The sequence below is a fragment of the Pogoniulus pusillus genome, chromosome 25 (genome assembly GCF_015220805.1).
Source record: "Pogoniulus pusillus isolate bPogPus1 chromosome 25, bPogPus1.pri, whole genome shotgun sequence".
NCBI classification, from domain to species: Eukaryota; Metazoa; Chordata; class Aves; order Piciformes; family Lybiidae; genus Pogoniulus; species Pogoniulus pusillus.
The window spans coordinates 15,764,679-15,782,134 of NC_087288.1; the positions used below are offsets into that span (position 1 = coordinate 15,764,679).

The following is a 17,456-nucleotide window of genomic DNA, read 5'->3' on the forward strand; positions in this document are numbered from 1 at the left end:
TGTTTCCTTGATGCTGTGCACTGGGTGGGCTGGGAATACTGGATGGAGCACTTAGTGCTGTGGTCTTGTTGATTGGCTAGGGCTGGGTGATAGGTTGGACTGAATGATCTTGGAGGTCTCAACCTGATTGATTCTGTGATTCTATTCACAGAATACTTCAGTATGTTTGCAATCTGTTAAAACCCATTCTTTGCACTCTGTTCCAAAACAGTAGCTTGCTCAAGTAGTGTGGGTATTGCAGATGATTTCAGCCTTATTTTGTTCATCACACATGTTTCTATATGGTTAAAGAAGTTCCTTGACTGCCTCCTTCTGGAAAACTTGAGCAGTTAAAAATGTAACTAATTAGACAGGACTGAACAACACAGGCCACCATAAAGTCAAGTGAAATACTGAAATGTTAGCCTCCTAGTGTTGTAGATTGGAGTCATTTCTATCTAAAAGCACCATAGTATAGCTGCTCTTACTCTTAACATCCAAATTGCTCTATATATTTATTTGTGCCAGATGATTACTTAAGCATCTGTTATGTTTTTTGGAGTGCTGGTGTGTTAAAGGTTTTGATGAATGTATTATTCTGAAAGAGATCTTACTACTGGCTTTTGTACCTTTTTCCTGTATCCTGTTATCTGTGTATAATTAATTTTCACTTGAGATAATTTCCAGGCTGGATGAGGCTGTGGCCAGCCTGATCTAGGGTAGGGTGTCCCTGCCCATGGCAGGGGGGTTGGAACTAGATGATCCTTGTGGTCCCTTCCAACCCTGACTGATTCTATGATAATTTGATTTTACAATTTAAATATCTGTTGATTATTTCTAAATACAAATCAGTAGCAGATTTGGGATTTATAAAAGAGCAAGGTTTTGGGGTTTGGTTGTTGGTTTTTTTTTACCTTTAAGAAGTGGTTGTTATGTAGGAGCATTTCTAGTGTAGTCTTTCTCTTTATTTATGCTTGTGTTTTCCCAGCAGTGCAACTCAAAGAGTGCCTGCTGCTTCCCCATCTGCTCATAGTATTAGCACTACCACTCCAGACCGAACCCGCTTTCCTCGGGGGAGTTCAAGTCGAAGCACTTTCCATGGTGAGCAGCTAAGGGAGCGGCGTAATGCCACTTACAATGGACCGCCCGCCTCACCATCCCATGAAACCGGTGCTTTTGCACATGCTAGAAGAGGGACATCAACTGGTATAATAAGCAAGATAACTTCCAAGTTTGTTCGCAGGTTAGTACCTCGATTTGTAAGAGAAAAGATAAAAGGCACAGCCGTTAACTGGGGCCATCACTGAGAATTTCCACTTTAAGCCTGAAGTAAATGTAAGTTTAGTTAGAATGCTGCTTGTTCTGTGTGTTCCTTGCAGAACCTGCCTCGTTTTACTTGTGTATCTTGTAATCATATGTGACTAGCTATTCTGCTTCTTTATCTCAAAGGAGCAAGAGAATGCTACTTCAGTGGTTTTTTTGCTCATGCTTTACAGCTCAAACACAAAGATATAACAGTTTTTGCTCGTGCTTTACAGCTCAAAGACAAAGATATAACAGTTAAGTTAAAATCCAGGTGACTTAAAAATGAGTTGTTATTTAATGTTAACATTTTACTATTTAAACTGGGTACAATTTGTTGCATGGGTTACACTTTCAGTTTTATTGCTGTGCATAGAGAGAACAGATACCAACAGACTGACACAGGGAATTCTAAAATCTGTGAATAAATGAGAAGCATAGAAGTGAGCAAGACTGTAGGAGCCTGGAAATACTAGTATTTCAGCAGCATGCAGACTCTTGCATCATGTTACCAGCTTCTTCAAATATAAGTTCAGGATTCTGAAAGACGAAAATCCACACATCCCAGACCTGCATTCGTTCCCTTGATGATGCTAACAGTCCAGTAAGGAGAGGTGCTGGGAAAGACTTTCTAAAATACACTGTTTAATATCAAGTGACTTTTGACTTAGCAGTCACAACAGCTTTCCCAGAAGGGGGACTTAATTTTCAGTTTGCCTCTTTCTGACAGTGGCCTTTCTTTACCTATAAGCCTACTTATGGATGTGTTCCATACCGTATTACTGTCTGGTGTGTAACAGAACTAAATCTTGGAACCCCCTATTTTCTTTGCAGAATCATGCTGTTCTGTACTGAATTCTATAATTATTATGTTAAAATTCCAAGCCAGGTTAAGCTACCAGTAGCAAATAAGTAAAAACATTGAATAGTTTAAGGTGATATTACAAAGGCAAAGCGAGAAAGCTAGAAACACAATGATGTTCTTCCTAAAATGAATTTAACCTGATTGGTGAGCTGATAAGAGGTGAGCTGATAAAAGGTATTACTGAGGCATACACTATGATGACCAGAAAAAAGAGTATGTGGATGATTTTCTTTTTTCAGAAACCTGAAGGTACAGGACTATGACCCTCCACTGTTGGTATCTCCAGCACTTAGTTTGGGGGAATCAGTTTGTTTTTTTTCCAAAGGAAAAAAGGTTCTAGTGAAGTTAATGGACTCTGGTGTCAGGATAGACTTCCAAAAGGGGAAGAAAGGTGTATTGTGTTAGGGAACTAACCAATTCTCTACTGTAAGGGTCACAGAGCACTGGAACAGGCTTCCCAGAGAGGTTGTGGGGTCTTCTTACCTGGAGACTTTCAAGGCCTGTTTGGATGTGTTCCTGTGTGATCTGTGTTAGATAGGATTGTCCTGCTCTGGCGGAGGGGTTGGACTTGATCTACTTGGGTCCCTTCCAACCCCTAACATCCTGTGAGCCTGTAATTTGAACAGCACAGGCTGGTTTGTTGTTTTGGTGGTTTGTTTCTTTGTTGGCTTTATTGATTATTGTTTGTTTGTTCATTTGTTTTTATATGAGGTTTGGGGTTTTTTTTATTGCTCATTGCAAGGAATTTTTTGAATGGTCAAATCAAAGAATTAATATTTTCATGATGTTAAACTTCAGTTTAAAGATGATAATCTATGCATTTATAATTAACATTGCAAATTGATGTCTTAAAACGGCCTTTACTATAGCACATTGTTATACAACTTCCTATTATGTTTTAGCCTGCTAAAAATACATTTTCCCCTAGTGAAGGCCTTTTGTGGGTTTTGTTACTGGGGGGGCAGTCGTTGATATTTTGTCTTGGTTTTGTGTTTGTTTGTGTTTTGTTTTAAACTTTGGATTGTTTAGTGGCTGAGATGACATGGGTGGAGGAGGGGGGTTGTCATTTTAGCTGGATCACATTAACTGCATGCCTTTTAACTTCTGTACCATTCAGGAAATAAGGGTTTAAAGTGTACTTGATTGGAAGGTGTCACGAAAGACTTTTTATTTTGCTGGGTTTTTTTTTCCTTTCTGGCAAAAGGTAAATGCCTTTTCTGGTAAGTATATACAGTAAATACACAATGGGAATGCTTAATGATAGGATGATGAAGTATTTTTGTATCAATAGTTTATGTCAAATAATACTTCTCTGATGTTAGCTGCTAAAAAGTATTTGTGTTTCAGAGGTATTAATCAGGTAATTGAAATTTAGTGTTAAAATGTTTGTACAGCAGCACTAGGAACATACCCAGGTGGCTTATACAATTTATGGGTATTTTTCAAGTTGCTCCAGACTAAAATGGCATAACACAAAACAGTTAATTGGTAAACTACAGCTCTAGTTCAACAAGATATATTTCACCCCAAGCTCACTGATAATCTTACCAAAATCAGTGTAACAGCTGATTTTGCTTCACGTTAAGCAGATATTGAAGTAACCGTTCTGAACTGGGCTCCAAAGAGCTGGCCTTGCAAACTCTTAAGCATGTCTTACCTTTAATAACTTGAGTGTGCCTAAGTGTGGGCATGTACCTAAGTGCTTTCAGGATGGAGAGCTAAAGGCCTGGCCCAGAAAAGTGCAGAGGGGAGCCCAACTGGACCACCTTGATTGACTGCTCCTCTGTGCTTGCTGGAATTCATGTGTGACCGTTGCTCTGTCTGCAGGAGGTTGAAAACAGTGTGTTAATTTTATCATCAATTAAAAAAACCAAACAACAAAACCCACAACCAACCAACAACATTAAATAATTACATGTCAGACCTGAAAGAAGTTACCATAAAGGGAAACTAAAATTGCAGCTGTGGAAAAAAAAATGTAGTATTAGGCTTGACATTATTATGCTGGTTTTACCTTTTTTTTTGTTCAGTAGCTATATAACATTGTTCTAGATGTAGGTTTTTGTAACTTTTATTTTTCACCTTTATCATTGAATCTCAACCTTAACTTTGTTTTGAGGGATCCAAGTGAAGGCGAAGCCAGTGGCAGAACTGACACCTCAAGGTGAGGAGCCACTATTAATACTTCGCTCCTAGGTCTTTCGCATCGAGGTTTAAATGATTTCTTAAAGATTTGAAGCAGGATGTAAACCAGAACAGTGCTTAAGTAACCTGCATTTCAAAAAAAAGGGTGTTTTTTCTTTTCCTTTGAGGGGGGAGGGGGCTTTGGTGAGGTCCTTTATCCCTCATTTTTCCTCTCTTGCAAAGTATTTCATATAAAACTTTACTTAAGCATATTCCTTTGAGTTATAAAGCCCCCCTGTAGGAGTTAACCAACCATTTAGGCACTTAAAATCATGATCTGGCTTATAAATATTTATTGGTGCTTACTTTTGGTTTCAGTAGAAAATTTATGTGTCTGTGTGTGGATATATTGAAGTTTTACTGTAGTGATATACTGTGTCCATTATTAAAGCTGCTGTTTGCCAAAAGTAAACATCTTATAATCCCTGAGAAATGAATGTCACTTTGCTCTGAGCAACAAAGTGAGTGACATTCAGGCAAAAAGGGTGGCAACTGCTAAATATTGAATTTGTATGGCAACAGCTGTACCTAAAGTTAAGAGGTGCTGTGTTAGTAGCAAAGCATTCTTTCATATGCTCATTTTCCAGTATATCTGCTCTTTTGCCATGTGTCAGCATTTGGTTCTGCATTTTTGGTGTGCTTAACACAGTGCATAACTTTTTATGCTCTCTGACAAACAGGCATTGTAGTTTGCATTCTAAACTGGTCTCTTACAGAAAGTATTGACTTCAGTTTTCAAAACACAAATCCTTTTATTCAAAAAAAAAAGCACCTTTTTGACAGGATCCATTGTGTAGTTCACAATACATTTTTATCAGCACTGGTCCTTTTCAATTCATCTATTCCCTGTCAAATTCTTGATGTGGAAAGGGAAAAGAGATTTAATCAGATGTTTAAATGCAATTGAGTGTGAAGTTGCTCTTAGCCCTTGCTTTCATTCTCTAGTTTCCTCTACTTTTTGTCATCCTACAGTGTCTGTTTTGGGCTAGAAGTCATTTGAGATCTTATTTCTGCCATGCTCTGTCCCTTACTATTGATGTGGCTCTCTGGGGATCACACTGAGGCTTAAAATAGAAATTCTTGTTTTGACTCCTCTCTGCATAGCAACAGTTTGTAGCCCATCAAAATGAGAACAGCACCTTCCCCTGGCGATGGACGGGAAGGCATTGGGCATCTTCAGTACCTGGGACAGGAACAGAAATAGTTGGCTGTGGAATTACTTGCAAATAATTAGTGCTGTTTCTCAAAATGCTTTCTACAATGGAAGCAGTAATCTGTGCAGTAAGGAAGCATTAGAGTAAGAACACTGGAAATTTGTGAACTTTTAAGTCATTGTAACAACTAAAATGCTTTGTGTTTACATGTCATTGTTTCTTGTGTGAAAAAGCCACTGGCTGAGTACTCAAGTGGTTGACAAACAAGCTGTTTGCAACCAAATTACAGCCCAAAATTCTATTTTAAGTTAAAACAAAATATGTTATTATACGGTCTTTTTACACAGAGAGAGGTCAAAAACACATAGTAAATGCAAAAAGGGGGGAAGGTGGAAAATAGAGGAGGGAATTAACTGAAGGCTTGTCAATTGCAGGGTGGGGTTTCTTCTTCTGCCGCTTTTACAGTATGATTTCTGCTTCAGGACTGTCACTCAACTTCAGTTTTGTTGGTGTATGGCATGCTGCAGATCATGAAATCAACAGAATTTCAGTCATGCTTTTACATAGATTCCACTTTCTTTGGAGCAGTATGGAGTAACATATGTCTGCTGCAGTTACCATTGCACATGTCATCAGAACGTTTTAGAGCAGAGGTTTCCAGACTTGCTGTGCCAAAGTGCACAGGAGTGCAGGAGATGGTGCACGACTGTGCCAGCACTGTCCCTCTAACTCCTTGAATATGCTTGCATGTGACTGGTGGTGTGCCAGTTGCAGTTTAGAAACCCCTGCTCAAAAACTGTATTTCTCCTCTATCTCTCAGCTCTGCTGCTTTTATTTTTTGACTGTTCCATGTGTCACTTCTTCCAGGAGTGCTTCTGGGGAGCCAAAAGACAGAGAGAAAGAGGATAGCAAAGATTCAAAGCCACGCTCCTTGCGGTTCACGTGGAGTATGAAGACCACTAGTTCTATGGACCCAAACGATATGATGAGAGAGATTCGGAAAGTGTTAGATGCTAATAACTGTGATTATGAACAAAAAGAGAGGTTTTTGCTCTTCTGCGTTCACGGCGACGCACGACAAGATAGCCTCGTCCAGTGGGAGATGGAAGTCTGCAAACTGCCGCGGTTGTCGCTCAATGGAGTTCGCTTCAAGAGAATATCTGGGACTTCTATCGCGTTTAAGAACATTGCCTCCAAGATAGCAAACGAGCTTAAGCTGTAAAGAGCACCTAAATTCTTGGGGATCAGGGAAGATTCATACACTTTTGAATGTACTGGTTACGCCTAACATGATTGGCCTGTGAAACTCCCCATGTAGAGATTGCCCTTATTGCAATAAGGTTATACATAGTTATTCAGAATTGTAAAGTTAAATTCAGTATGACCTATATTAAATAACTGTAGCTAAAGAAGTTGCGTTCACATGTACAGGTAAGTATATAGAGCATTCTGTTCATTTTATGTTCATAGAGTTGTATAATAAAAAAGATGACTGCTTAAATCCAGATCTTGTATAGTTGTCTAGATTTCTGCACAGAAAAAAAAACTCTACGTTCGACGCTTTGAGTTGGAAAAGTCCTTCCCCATCATTTACGTTTTTGGTGGTTTTTAGAAGTCTTACCTCTGTCATGCTTTTTTTTTTTTTTTTAAAAAACAAAACCAAACTTGTGTCCTGAGTCAAATGCACAAAAATAGCTTTCACAACTGTAGCATGACCAGTTTTAATTCTTTACAGATTGTTCATGATTTGAACCAGAAGCCGATGAACAATTGGCTTTTGTTTCACACGAGACTGTTCCTGCTTACCTTTTGGCTCTTGTTATTGGATGGTGTTTATGTGGAGAAAAACCAACCAAACCCGACAACAAAACCACCCATCAACATGTTTACAGTGTTGGCACTTACAGTTAGAAAACTTCTTCTGCCTTGGGCCAGCTCAGAGCTGTTGGGGGAACAGAAACCAGGCCTAAGTTGGTGTTCTGTCTGCAAATCACAGCGCTCGCTTCCATGGCCCATTAACAAATGTAGCACCGACATGGAGAACCGTTAATTCTTTCATTTGAATATCATGGTGTAAAATGTCACTTGTTTGCTGCCTTCAGAAGAATATAAATTCCATTTTGATGGAAATGTATTAATATTGGGACTGTTTAAATAGCACAAAATAATCTGAAGTGTTGACCAGTTGTATAAGTTAATAATACCACCTCAGGAATTAGCTTGGCTTTTGGAACGTGTGTGTGTGTCCCCCCAAAAAAGAGTACATGCAATTCCACATAATATTTTACAGCTAAACATAACCTTGTTTATAATGATAAATTGTTGATTTATGCTTTTGTGCTTGTACAGTTTGTTCCCATGTAACCTGTTTGTGTTTAATATTTTACCAGATTTCTTGTATTTATTCCACATCATTATGCCTGTAATGTGCAGCTTTGTAATTAGGCACTTGCCTACAGAAAAGGAGGGAAAAAAAAAAAGAGAGAATCCCACATTTCCCCTTCCCTCCCCCTTCATAATTAATGATTATAAACTATGTAAAACCACTAGTACTGGTACATTTTAATACTTGTTATTTTGTACTGAATTAACCATAGAGGTTGGTCGTGCAATGTTATTTAATGTCGTAATTACTGTAATATCAACATATGGGCCCCCATCTGCACACTCCTGTGAAGAATAGAAAAGTTCATTAAGAAATTTGTCACTTTAAAAAAAAAAAAAAAAAAAGAAATAAAAACTTAAAAAAAAAAAGTTAAAAAAAGCTGTGGTAAACTCTGTAAACCCTAAGTTAGAAGGCTGTAAAGTGTAGTAAATGTGCCATTCTCTAATGGCTTCTTGACCGAGATGGACTTTACATACTGTACTGTGATGTAGCTTTCCTCTGTAACAGTTATGTTGGGAAATGGACGTGTATTGTTGCCTTAGAAAAAGGGTGGTGTGTGGAAAGAAAGAACTTGTATCCCCTTTTCTTTTCTTTTCTTTTTTTATCTGATGTTCATTGAAACAAAATCTGATGCAAGTCATCTTGATTCACTGGTGCACTCTATTAAAACTTACTTGAACAGTTCTCATACTAAAAGCCTTGTTGTCTGCCCTTTATAGAAACACAGTTATTGCTGCAGGTAGCAAAATAGTCTCGAGATGTACAGACTTCATCACAGGGTGTTAGGGGTTGGAAGGGACACGAGGAGATCAAGTCGAACTCCCTTGCCAGAGCAGGACAATCCTATCTAACACCGATCACACAGGAACACGTCCAGACAGGCTTTGAAAATCTCCAGAGGAGACCCCACAGCCTCTCTGGGAAGCCTGTTCCAGTGCTCTGTGACCCTCCCCAGTAGAAGTTCCCCCTTGTGTTCCCTCCAGCCAGGCTTTCAAAGTCTCCAGAGAAGGAGACCCCACCACCTCCCTGGGCAGCCCATTCCAATGCCAATCATTCTCTCTGGCAAGAACTTCATCCTAACATCCAGCCTAGACCTCCCCTGGCACAACTTGAGACTCTGTCCCCTTGTTCTGTTGCTGGTTGCCTGGGAGAATGCCTGTTGGTTTTCACCCATGCCTGTATGTCAGTCGTGATACCTCTGAAATACAAGTACAGTAGACTACAGGCAGAGAGCAGAACATGGTAATAAAATGTTGAATATTTTCCTACAATCCAATCTAAACTTTCCCTGGCACACCATGAGCCCACTTCTTGTCCTGGTGCAAGTTACTGAGGAGAAGATACACCAACTTTTAATACATGACATTGATCCTTCCTCTGCTTTTTTGCTTTTCTTGATCTACCTTAGCTGCATGACCACCATTTGGGTAGCACAGCTGTTAACGCTGCAGCCCGCTGGGCTGCACAGGCTCCTGGTTGTCATCCTCCACATCTGCCCAAAACCCGCTGAGAAACTGTCTCTAAAGGAACATCTCGGTACTTTGCCCTTGGAGAGAAGCAGCAGAACTGAGCCCTGTGTGCTACAGACGCTGCTCACTCGAGCTTGTATCAGAAACATCGACAGCAGAGGGAAAAAAAAGTAGTGCTAGGAGCAGCTTGTGATCCTCCACAGCCGCTGCCAGGGACTCCAGCCGTGCTCAGCGTGCGGAGCTCCAAACAGCCCAGGCGTCGCGCAGGGGCTTCCTCTTGGCTGCCAGGGGCGAGTCCTGTGCTTGCCTCAGCAGCCCTCCTCAGTAGGCGGAGGAGCGGTGTGTCCGCAGGCTCGGGGCCAGCCCTCGCCCGGCTGCCCCGGGCCGCTTTCCGCGTCACGGTCGGCACGGTGGCCGGAGCCTGAGCTCGTCTTCCCGCAGCCGTCCCGCCCCGGGGAGGGAGCAGCGGCCGCCTCCGGCCACACCTGTGGCGCAGGAGTGGCAGTGCAGGGCAAGGAGGGTCCGCACAGACGAGTTCTCGTCCGGCCGCACGATGACGGTGGGTGCGCGGCTGGGCGCCAAGGCGAGGGGCAGGTATTCCCGCCGCGGGCCCGGCGACGACCAGGTCTCCATCCTGCCCGGCGAGGAGGAGGAGGAGGCGGCGGCGGCGGCGGCGGGGAGTAGCGCGGGGACCCCGCGACCGGCGACGCTAGACAAGAAGGAGGAGGAGGGCGCCGGCTGCAGGAGGGTGCGCTTCGCCCTCCTGCCCGACTCCTACGAGCCGTTGCGTCCGCCGCGCCCCGCCGGCAAGCGGCCCTACGGCAAGCGGCTGAAGAAGTACGGCAAGGTGAGGCCGGGAGAGTGCGCCGGGGCGGGCCGCGGGGGCTCGGCAGCGGCTTTTCGGGGGCGCTCTGGGGAGTGCCTCTTGTCCTGCATGCCTTTTAGGCGCTGGCGCTTAGCTCCGAGGAGGGGGTCAGCCCGCCGGCTTGCGCTTGTTCTCACCGGGAAGGAGCCAGCCCTGCTGGGGAAGGCACGATAGGGACCCTCGCCTGGATCAAAGAGCAGAAAATCTGCCGGTTCGGAGTGGACATGACACTAAGCCGATCCATGTGACGGGTACTTGGCCTTTTGTTCCGCATTTCCCTCGGCGTCATTGTTTTGACATTATTCCTTAAAACTTGCAGTTTTGGGAAGTCATTGGCTTGCTCCTCCTCGCCTCCCTCCCCCACTTAGGTGAGGGCTATAACATTCCTCCCATACTTGCATTGGGCGCTTTGCCTTCGAGGTGTCCCCTGAAAAATCTCTGGTAGGAGTTAAAGGAAACCACCACAACATTGCGTAACGACTGTTTTGGATCAAAACTTCTTTTCCTTTCCTTTGTGGTTATTCCCAAGCCCTGCAGTCCGGTATTGTTGTGGGTATTTCCCCCCCCCCACACACACACCTCAAGAGGCACTTTGCTGCGTGGAAGAATTCGATTATTTCTCTGTTTTTCACAGCAGATTTTCTGGTGTGTTGTTTTTTTTCACAGCTCGTTTGTGGCTTGGATATTTGTAACAAAACCCAGTTTCTGTGTTAGCTGGAAAAAAAAACAGTCTGGCACCAGGAATCTTTTTCCAGCGGAGAGATTGCAGATGTCAGTAGGAGATGTGGCTTTCTGATGTGTTCTTTAAATAAAAAACCTAGGGTTTTGATAAAGATGAGATTGCTGTGCTGGCAGTCAGCTTGGCAAATCCTCCTCGTTTGGAGATTCACTGAATTTACAGAAGACAGCCTAGCCTCACATGTACTACTGTTTCATAAACAAATGGACAGTACATTTCTCTCTTTTCCTGATGGATTTGATACTTTAGGTTGCTAATACTGTGAGTTTCAGGCAGTTCAGAGCGCTGCTGGTGGTGCTACTGCTGTGTGTGCTGTTGGTGTAAGGGTGCTCGTAACAGAGTTCTTGGGCACTGCATGCTTCCTTTTGTGGTCAGTCAGATGACGTCCCCATGGGGAAGGTTTGCCAATTGGCTTTGGCAGCAAAGAGCAGCTCGTGAAAGTGTTGCTGAGATATGGGTAGGTAAAGTTACACAGAGTGCAGGAGGGAGGGAGGGAGGGAAAAAAAATTGTGACATAGTAGCACGGGGCAGATCATAGAATCATAGAGTCAACGAGGTTGGAAGAGACCTCCAATATCATCCAGTCCAACCTTGCACCCAGCCCTAGCCAGTCAACTAGACCATGGCACTAAGTGCCTCATCCAGTCTTTTCTTGAAGACCTCCAGGGATGGTGCCTCCACCACCTCCCTGGGCAGCCCATTCCAATGCCAATCACTCTCTCTGCCAACAACTTCCTCCTAACATCCAGCCTATACCTACCCCGGCACAAAGTCCCTGTACGTCCTTCTCTTCCATTCTCAGGCTCCATCCCCAGGCTTGAGTTGCCTTTTTAGATTGCCATCTTAACTCCCTTCAAGTAAGTTTCCATAGGAGTAAATACAGCAAAATTCAGCAGTGTAATATCATTGTGACAGCTGAAGATTTTCATGTGCCAGATGTGTGGCTGGATGTCACCAATTGCTGGAGCGTGTCCAGAGAAGGACTACTGGGTTTATCAGAGAGCTGGAGCACCTCACCTGTGAGCACAGACTGAAAGAGTTGGGGCTGTGCAGTCTGGAGAAGAGGAGGCTCCAAGGTGACCTTCTTGTGGCCTTCCAGTATCTGAAAGGGGCCTACAAAAAAGCTGGGGAAGGACTTTTCAGGCTGTCAGGGAGTGACAGGACTAGGGGGAATGGAGCAAAGCTGGAGATGGGTAGGTTCAGGCTGGACATGAGGAGGAAGTTCTTCAGCATAAGAGCGGTGAGAGCCTGGAATGGGTTGCCCAGGGAGGTGATTGAGGCTCCACCCCTGGAGGTGTTTAAGGCCAGGCTGGATGAGGCTGTGGCCAGCCTGCTCTAGGGTAGGGTGTCTCTGGCCAAGGCAGAGGGGTTGGAACTAGATGATCCTTGTGGTCCCTTCCAACCCTGACTGATTCTATGATTCTAATTTAAAAGTATATCCTCTAGTTTTGGTGTTCTCCGCATTACAAGAGAGAGCTTTGATCTAGCCACATGCAATCATAAAGTGTACCAGCAGTCAGTTCTATATTCCTCCCAGACTGACCACACTGGATTAATTCCCCAGTCCTGACCAGCCATGAGAGCAAAAACCATCAAGAGCAAAACTGAAGTGAAGGGTTTTTGTTTAAATAATCTGTAGCCAGTTATCTCTAGTGCAGTACACAGATGAGCTGTTAAACTTGCGGAGAGATGAAAGTGGGTCAAGACATCCTTATTTTGATTTTAAAAAAATTGTTCTGACCAAAAGCAGTGAAATTTCCCTAAGAGTATCCTCAGTGATTTGCTGCCTTCTTCTTTAGCAGCAGTTTTAACAGCTTATGTGTTTTTAAGAGTTACCAGCATACTTAGAACATGTCTGGGTGGGAAACCCATTCTGTGCTACAAACTAGGTGCAAATTTAAACTAATCTGATTCTTGACTAGAAGCCCATGTGCAAGTCTGGCTTCCTGTGGAGGCTGCATCCGTTCAGCTTAACTAAGCTCTGTGGGTGTGTATTTCTATATAAAAATAGATGGCAAAATGCTGTTCCACGATCAAGCCCTCATCAGCTGTGGCAGAAGCTCCATTTTCTGGGTTGGTGTGGCCGTTTGAGCTAGATTTCTAGCTCAGACATAGGGGAGAGGTGAACATACCAGAGATAGGCCACATAATGGCAACAATGGATAAGCTAATATCATTTCATTGGAGCATCGAGGGCTTTATGTCTAGAAGCACAGCTTGTTCTTGCCCCTTGCTGGCTTCTGCTGCTTCAGCTGCACCTGCTGCTATCTTCCCCCAATGCTGTTTTGGCTGCTGCTGCTTCACCGCCGCTTGACCCCTTCCCCATCTTCCTTAAGGTTATTATATCTGTGTAGTAGTTTATTTCTCCTTATACTGTTATGTTTGAACTATAAGAAATACAGTTTCACTTTTCACTAATCATAGAATCATAGAATCAACCAGGTTGGAAGAGACCTGCAAGATTATCTAGTCCAACCTATCCCCCAGCACTATCCAGTCAACTAGACCATGGCACTAAGTGCCTCATCCAGTCTTTTCTTGAATGTCCCAGGTTAGGGTGGATCCCTCCCCCAGTAGAGTAAACTCATCACACCAGGGATTTTTTTTGGAAAGTCAGGGAAAAGTGAAATTGTATTTCTTGTAGTTCAAACATAACAGTATAAGGAGAAATAAACTACTGCAGAGATATAATATCCTTAAGGAAGATGGGGAAGGGGTCAAGCAGTGGCGAAGCAGCAAAGCAGCAGCAACCAAAAGAGCAGTGGGAGAAGATAGCAGCAGGCACTGCTGAAGCAGCAGAAGCCAGCAAGGGGCAAGAACAAGCTGTGCTTCTAGACATAAAGCCCTCGATGCTCCAATGAGATGATGTTAGCTTATCCATTGTTGCCATTATGTGGCCTGTCCCTGGTATGTTCACCTCTCCCCTATGTCTGAGCTAGAAATCTAGCTCAAACAGCCTCCGTTGGTGACCCTGGCTGTTGGAATGATTTTGTGTGGTGTTGTCTATCACTTCTCCTGTGTTTCTCTGCAGAACGTCGGCAAAGCTCTGCAGAAGGGATGTCGCTACTTGGTGGTCGGCCTGCAAGGATTAGCGACGGCCTATTCCGCTCCCTTCGGAGTGGCTGCTCAGGTGGCATCCTTCACCCGCTAGAGCGGTTCCACGTGCCCCACTGGGGAGGACCTGAGGCCGTTGCTGCTTTCTTAATGTTAAATACAAGACTCACATCTGAGAAACCTCTTGCACACCCAGTCCCAGCTCCGAGTTCCTGCGCCAGCCCCTTCTGCAGGACAGAGTGCTCCTCTCTAAGCTTCCAGTGCTTTATAAAATCAGAGCAGCTCAAAGAAATGCAAAGAGGAGGAAATAATCTTCAGCTGCGTGACCTGAAGTTTGTTCTCAGATGTGGGCTGGTTTTCTAGAGCTTTGAGATGTGTGGAAGGGAGCCAAAAACAGATGGAAAAGCAAGTAGATGAGGGAGTGAGCAGTGAAGGAAAAGAGAGGATTGGGGGAGCAGCTGTGGAAGTGGAGATTTGAGTTTGGCTAGGGAGAGGAATTGTCAAAGCGGTGGAGGAAACAGATAACGTGGGATCAGGAAGAGGTAGGCTTCAGTTTTCTGAGGTTTTTGTTGCTTGTGTTTGTTTTTTTTTTCCCCCAGAGACAGTTAAGGTTATGAGTACACTTTAAAATATACTTGGATATAAATGGGCTATAGCCTGAGACAAATTTGCTGCATCACAGCTGTTCCTTTCAAACACTGGACATAATGAGTCTTTAAATCATAAGACTGATGGAAAATTACACAAGGAAAATGAGGTGCATTTGTCTTCTTACCTGGGGACATTAAAGGTTCACTGTTATTAATATTTTAAAGCTTTGCTGCTGTGAAACCTGCAGATTTTATTATCATTATTACTATTTTTTCTACTGAGAACAGAGTTTATATCTGACATGCCTGATTCTGGAAGCTCAGAGCATAACAACACTCAGATCTGTGGTGTTCACCAGGAAGCAAAACAGATTAACAGCTGCATCTGGAGAGAAAAAAACAACAACTCTGATACAGTTTTTGATATAAGAATGTCCAATTGTTCTGTGTGAGAATGGGACTAAATAACCTGCCAGCTCCATCTTCACTTCTTTCTGTGGAATTTGTAGCTAGAGGATGCCAACATCAGGTGGCTGAGCTCAGTGGTGCAGATGGAGCAGCTTACATGCCACATCTCCAGGAATAAAAATCTTGTTTGACCACATAGGAGCAAGTGGCTTTGTGGGACTTCAAAATTCTGTGGGGTTTGGTTTGAGGTTATTTTTTTTCTATCAGTCTTTTGTAGCAGCTGTAAATTACTTCCCTGCTAGCACTTTCTCTGTACTACAGATCTTTCTAGTGTTGATAGTGTTTTTGTAATCAAAGAGTTAAGCCTGGCCTGGGTTAAAAACCAAAATCCTGCTCATTCTCTTTCTTTGCCTTTTTTGAATGAAGGAGTTTGCATGTCTTGGCAAACCACACTGTATTTCTTGTGGCAAATGAAACAAAGGTGGGACTTTTTTAATGCTCTTTTCTAACTGGGACTGTAAATAAAAGTAAAGTGATCTGTGTTGTGTGTTTTACCTACGCGCATAAGTAAGCACACAAAGGAGGAATTTCTTAGCAGTGGCCCAAGCAGCAGGGGAAGCTGCAGTGTAAACTTCCCTGTGTTGTCTTGCCCTTGGCCTCAGCACTACAAAGACACAGTTGTAGCCCAGACTGCATGGAAAGGCCACTATAAAGACACAGTTGTAGCCCAGACTGCATGGAAACATCACTAGAAAGACACAGTTGTAGCCCAGACTGCATGGAAACGTCACTAGAAAGACACAGTTGTAGCCCAGACTGCATGGAAAGGCCACTAGAAAGACACAGTTGTAGCCCAGACTGCATGGAAACAGCACTAGAAAGACACAGTTGTAGCCCAGACTGCATGGAAATGCTCAGGAAAAGCAAGGTGTGGAGATGAGGCCACAGAGGCTCTGAAGATGAGTGCATTGGAGTAGGAATAGCCACAAAAGGATTTAGCTCACTGATTTCACACCTGTAGTTGTTTCTGTAGAACTTTCTCATGAGGACAGACCTGCCCTTCTGATCTGCCCCTCTGCATTAAGAACAGGGCTGTCCTAACATCCACATGCTCCACCAGCCTGCTTATTTTGGGATTGACTTCAATTTCTGTTATATTTTGCAATTCACAGTGTGACTCAGAGCTTGCTTGCTTATTTGTTTGTTTTAACGACTAAAGCAATGCAGGGAGGGATTTGTGTCTCCATTTTTCTGGGTGAAATGAGTATCCATGTGTCCCCGGGTTAGAAAGGCTGCTCCGTCATTGCAACACCCAGGGTCCAACTCACTCAGTGCAGAAGGCAAACACGAACTTTAGCTTGTGAACTGCTTAGCACAATGGTTAACCACTGACTGCTTGCCTGCTGACCTATGGTCTTTGCTCATCTGGTGCAACTTCAAGGGAGTTAACCTGGTTGCCATCCACACAGAATCTGAATGATAGGTAAAGAATGTTTCTGTGTAAGCCTGAAAAAAGCTTGATGTGCATTGGCATGCCAGCTTCTGCTAAACAATGTATCTAAAACAGACCAAAAAAGAAGGAAAGAAAGAGGAGAGCAAGAAAAAATAAGCAAGGAACCTATGCTGTTGCTATAAAACAGCTGGTGATTCATGCCAGCCCATTTTCCTTTCTAGGAATGAACTAATGATTCTCACTGAGCCTACCAATTAGTGCTGCTTATCAGTTCTTGAGCAGTAATTCACTCTGCTGGTGGAGAGGCCAAGCCTTGTGCCGAAGGTTTGCTACTCTCTTCACCAGCCCTGCTCGTACAGCAGTGTCTAGAAATAATCTTTGAGGTTCTTTTTTCAGTGAGGTGAGTGGCAGAGGGCTGTGGCTCCTGTCTGTTGTGGCAGCAGGCCTGCTCTGCTAGGTCTGGCTTAGCTACAAGGCAAACGGATGGGACAGGGCAGATCCCGCAGTGCTAAAAGACATCTTGGTGATGTAAAAGATGAGGAAATGTTCCCTAAGTCAGTATCACATAGCAGGTCATCCTCCTCAGTCGGGATGAAATGGCAGCCTCCATCAGAAGCAGAGCCATTGTTCTGGAAGTGTGCAAGGGACACACTTGGAGGAGAGCAAGATCCTGGTGGCAGTGAGGAGGCTGGGCTCTCTGAAGAAGCCTGACACTGTGCCAAACTAGGAGGGCAGTCCAGCACTAACTCTGGGCTTCTTCACAGGCTTTACATGCTCTTTGTGAGGATGGTCTTGGAGGAGTCACCTGAGCAGGAAGAGTTTTCAACCTACAGCTTCAGGCAGGTTCTTCTAAAATTGGCTGCAGCTTATCTCCTGGTTCCTTTGAGGCACAAAACAGATGTTTGACCCTCTCATAGACAAAGGTGGGATGTGGAATGATACAGCAGGTACACAAGAAAGGTTTGATCTGATGTTTGAGTTGGATGAACTATGTTCTTCCTTTCAGGC

General features: G+C 43.6%; 2 protein-coding genes across 5 annotated transcripts in view; both read left to right on the top strand.

The window, feature by feature from the left end:
- MARK1 (microtubule affinity regulating kinase 1) overlaps positions 1-8,566 on the top strand; it is a 61,565-nt gene extending 52,999 nt beyond the window's left edge. Inside the window, exons 16-18 of one of the 4 annotated variants that reach the window (XM_064164545.1) lie at positions 968-1,222; positions 4,266-4,310; positions 6,352-8,566. In XM_064164545.1, coding sequence (XP_064020615.1) covers positions 968-1,222; positions 4,266-4,310; positions 6,352-6,706 — 655 coding nt within the window. In that variant the 3' untranslated portion in view covers positions 6,707-8,566. The remainder of the gene's footprint in view (positions 1-967; positions 1,223-4,265; positions 4,311-6,351) is intronic. The other 3 variants (XM_064164547.1, XM_064164548.1, XM_064164549.1) reach the window with 3 other exon arrangements.
- Positions 8,567-9,685: 1,119 nt separating this feature from the next.
- C25H1orf115 (chromosome 25 C1orf115 homolog) lies at positions 9,686-15,536 on the top strand. Its single transcript, XM_064164553.1, has 2 exons — positions 9,686-10,186; positions 13,975-15,536. Exons 1-2 carry the CDS (start codon positions 9,893-9,895, stop codon positions 14,092-14,094), a joined length of 414 nt encoding a protein of 137 aa, XP_064020623.1. The 5' UTR covers positions 9,686-9,892; the 3' UTR covers positions 14,095-15,536.
- Positions 15,537-17,456: the final 1,920 nt, after the last annotated feature.

Bases quoted from the DNA above. Each gene is read 5' to 3' on its own strand.
- C25H1orf115 (XM_064164553.1), top strand. From the start codon at position 9,893: ATGACGGTGGGTGCGCGGCTGGGCGCCAAGGCGAGGGGCAGGTATTCC. The intron at 10,187-13,974 runs GTGAGGCCGGGA...GTTTCTCTGCAG, and splicing joins GGCTGAAGAAGTACGGCAAG to AACGTCGGCAAAGCTCTGCA.